Raw genomic sequence first — 3,485 nt, forward strand, 5'->3', positions numbered from 1 at the left:
CCCGGCCAACACACCCACTTCAACGGACACATATTGTCCAAGAGTGTCAAGACCCTAAAGTAGCATACTTTGACTTTGATACTATGTGAGAATATGTGAAATCCAGCTTGATTAATCTTCAAAAAGGCCTTTGAGAAGGTATAGAGGTCCCAAAATAGACCAACTTCTACACTTTGTTCTACTAATTACTAGGGCCAAACACCGTGCAACACCTCAACGAGGAAGCCTCGATCAGTTGTGAGAAGGCAGAAGTTGGCAACACCATCAGGTCAAAAATCATGACAAGCGTTCAGGTTATCAGCTAGTTTTTACCAGACATGTGTATATTTTTATATATAATTACTAAGAATAATTAAAATTTTAGACCACTACGGTTAAACAATCCTCTACGGATAATTCGTCCAAGCCAAGAATGGAATTGTAATGTTGGGATCTTGGGTGGAAATAGGTGATGTTTTAGTTCGTAAATTAACCAACTAGCTTCTCCGCTAGTTTTTACCAAGTGACTAGTTTACAGTTAACAATGTCAACAACTAGTTTTTCAGTCACGAGCTAGCTTTTTAGTTAATAGCTAGTTATCAGCTAGTTTGCTGAACATAGTCATAGTCTACATGGCCAGTCTCATTCTAGAAACCGTAAAAATCAAATCAACAAAAAAAGGTTAAAACATCTAAGCCATAGATATGGAAGAGTGGGAACCAGAAGCACTGCAGCAAATATATCAGAATCCAACTATACAGGTGGATATCAAATTTATTGTGCCATCTGCAGTATCTGTACTTGTGATATGATCATAGGCTAAACAACGATGAAACAAATAAGATCGAAAAACTAAATTGGCGCAAATCTAGTAGTATATACAGTGTACCTCTAACAGAACTTCTCGATGCAGGTACACAGAGTTGATTTGGGAACTGCACCAATAACTGCATCTTTCTTCTCTCCACCTTTGAACACCATGACAGTAGGGATGCTTCTTATTCCATATTTGGTAGCAATTGACGGGCTCTCATCGGTGTTCACCTTATAACAAGTGAGCTTGCCCTTGTATTCTTTTGCAAGTTCATCGATGACAGGGTGGATCATGCGGCAGGGCCCACACCATGGAGCCCAAAACTCGACCAATACGGGAAGACTAGAGTCAAGGACAAGTGATTGCCATGTGTCATCGGTTACAGGAAGTACTGCAATGTGAAGGGAATAAAACAATTTACTTGAATTACTTATCAACATATGTAATACAACTTGGTGTCCACATCAACAATGAAAGTTGTGAGAATATAAAGAACCCCATCAGATTGGGGTTCAAACATACATTGAGAAAGTGTCTAAGTCTAGCCGATGCATGACTCTAACACGCCCAAGGGACGCTAGACGTGCAAAGTTGTCTTGAGTGTCGAGTCCTGGGTAAAGATGTCCCAGATGGTAGATCCTAGACCCTGGCTCTGATACCATGTGAGAATATATAGAATCCCATCAAATTACTCTAAAAAACGCCCTTGGGGAGAGAAGGGATTTCCAACATATATTGGATGAAAAGTGTCCAAGTCTAGCCCGCATGAGACTCTTAATAAAGCTCATTTTGCAATGCCGTCTACAAACGAAAGATTGTAAAAGCCTATCTCTTAAATTAGCTTCAACGGATCATAACCAACTTATGAAACTGTAAATGTTGAAGAAAAGCCTTCTTCTATGTTTCTACGAGTTTCAAATCTTCAGAACTATGGACCAGGCTTTTCAGTTTGCATATGAATGAACCTTGTATGAAAGAAAATTCATCATTCCAAGATAACACAGAAGATCAAATCAAAATTACCCCAGGCCCAAAGAAAATTATCAGATAAAAGTCATTTTACAATGCCCGGTGGGTTGTAGGACTAGTTTAGCTCTTCATAGAAGCACTTCAATGGATCCAACTTCTCAATTATATGTCTGGATATGTAGGAACTGAGAAGCCTACATATGAAAACAACAGATATTCCATCCAATGTAGACAAGAAGATCTTTCAATTAGGATGTCAAGAGAGTTATAACGGATTCAAATTTCTATGAATTAATTTTTTTGAGGACAAATTACTAATTGCATTGAAGTTTTAGTACCACAAATGAATAATGTTTAAGTTTACTTAGCAATGAATCTATGTCAGTTTTGCATTTGAAAAATGCTCTTTAACAAAATGCAAAACACAAAAAGAAACAAGTTAAGTAGGGTTTCAAATCGAGATACACCTGTTCTCCCCATACAACATAACTACAAAAAGGTATGAAGTATTCAACTACGAGAACATCAACGAAATGCTGCTAGAGCACTGAAAGAAGGATCTGCAGGAGTAGCCAACTAAAAAATCTATTACTGCTACAAAATGTCATCTCCAAAACATAAACAAATTATTAGCCATCCTTAAAAAGCGAATAACAGTAAATGAATACAAGGATAAGCAATACCTACAGCAAAAACCAGGTCTAGAGTAGTGGAGTGTATAATACAAACGATTTAACACCATTTCACAACGAACGAGGAACGATTCTAACCTTGAACAGCTGTTTCTTGAGCTTCACAGACGACTCGTGCACCACGACGGCCGAACTTCGACCTCAATTTGACGGATCCAGAAGAGCGAAAGGAATGGATGTTTAACTTTAAGGCTCTTGATTCCGGCAGAAAGTTCCTGCGAAGTGAGAGTTGAGAGACTGGAGAAGAAACGATCGGAGATAAGGAAGCCGACGGGAAAGCGGAGGCACGAGGAACGGCGAGGGTTTCGAGAACTCCGGCCATCTAAAAAGCAACCAATGAGAGGAGGGAAGGTGTACGGAATAGAGTGAAAGGAGCGTGGCTGTATGAATGGCTAGTGTTGGTTTGGTTTTGTGTCGTTGGAAAGATCAGATGAGATGATAGTGGGACGGATGAGGTGTCACGTGTTCCGCACCTGCGATTTTACTAAATACTCCTTCTATCTATTCAAATTGGTCTCCTGTCGTGGTCATTACTCTTTCGATTTTATCTAAGAAGTTGTTTAACAGTTGTTGAATAGCTTTGTGCAGAATAATTAAGTGGTCAGAATGATTAAAAGACTCTTATTATATAGTGCAAAATGAAATATAATTATTTACAATGAAATTATGATTATTAATGGTTAAGGGAGACTCATGATACAAAATCATTCAGAGAGTTTTAGAACCATTAAGAAGCAGACTTTTTTGCCAAACAAGATTCACCTCTTAATGATTCAGAGATTGCTTCTTAATGAAACTATTAAGAGGTAAACAAACAACCCCCCAAATGTTACTATGTCCGTAATATTGCGGATCTAACTAAAAGACATAAAAAATTATCATATTCAACCTAGGTACACAATTGTGACGGCCAGGTCCGCAATTGCGACGATGACACTTGCTAATCTGGTGCAATTTGAATTTCTTTTTTGTCTTTTAACCAGGTCCGTAATATCGCGAATGTGGATATTGTGGACGTAATGACAGTTGTG

The 3,485-nt window shown here is 38.4% G+C and overlaps 1 protein-coding gene across 1 annotated transcript; it reads right to left on the reverse strand.

The window, feature by feature from the left end:
- Window positions 1-689: 689 nt before the first annotated feature.
- LOC112506865 (thioredoxin 1-like) lies at window positions 690-2,861 on the reverse strand. The gene is made up of 2 exons (XM_025111168.1): window positions 2,533-2,861; window positions 690-1,184 (listed from the first exon to the last, which is right to left on the reverse strand). Exons 1-2 carry the CDS (start codon window positions 2,774-2,776, stop codon window positions 871-873), a joined length of 558 nt encoding a protein of 185 aa, XP_024966936.1. The 5' UTR covers window positions 2,777-2,861; the 3' UTR covers window positions 690-870.
- Window positions 2,862-3,485: the final 624 nt, after the last annotated feature.

Source organism: Cynara cardunculus (assembly GCF_001531365.2).
Source record: "Cynara cardunculus var. scolymus isolate 2C chromosome LG 2, CcrdV1, whole genome shotgun sequence".
NCBI lineage: Eukaryota > Viridiplantae > Streptophyta > Magnoliopsida > Asterales > Asteraceae > Cynara > Cynara cardunculus.

Coding starts and splice junctions, on each gene's coding strand:
- LOC112506865 (XM_025111168.1), bottom strand. CDS start 2,776: ATGGCCGGAGTTCTCGAAACCCTCGCCGTTCCTCGTGCCTCCGCTTTC. Junction 1,185..2,532: donor TCAAGAAACAGCTGTTCAAG/GTTAGAATCGTT, acceptor TTCACATTGCAG/TACTTCCTGTAACCGATGAC.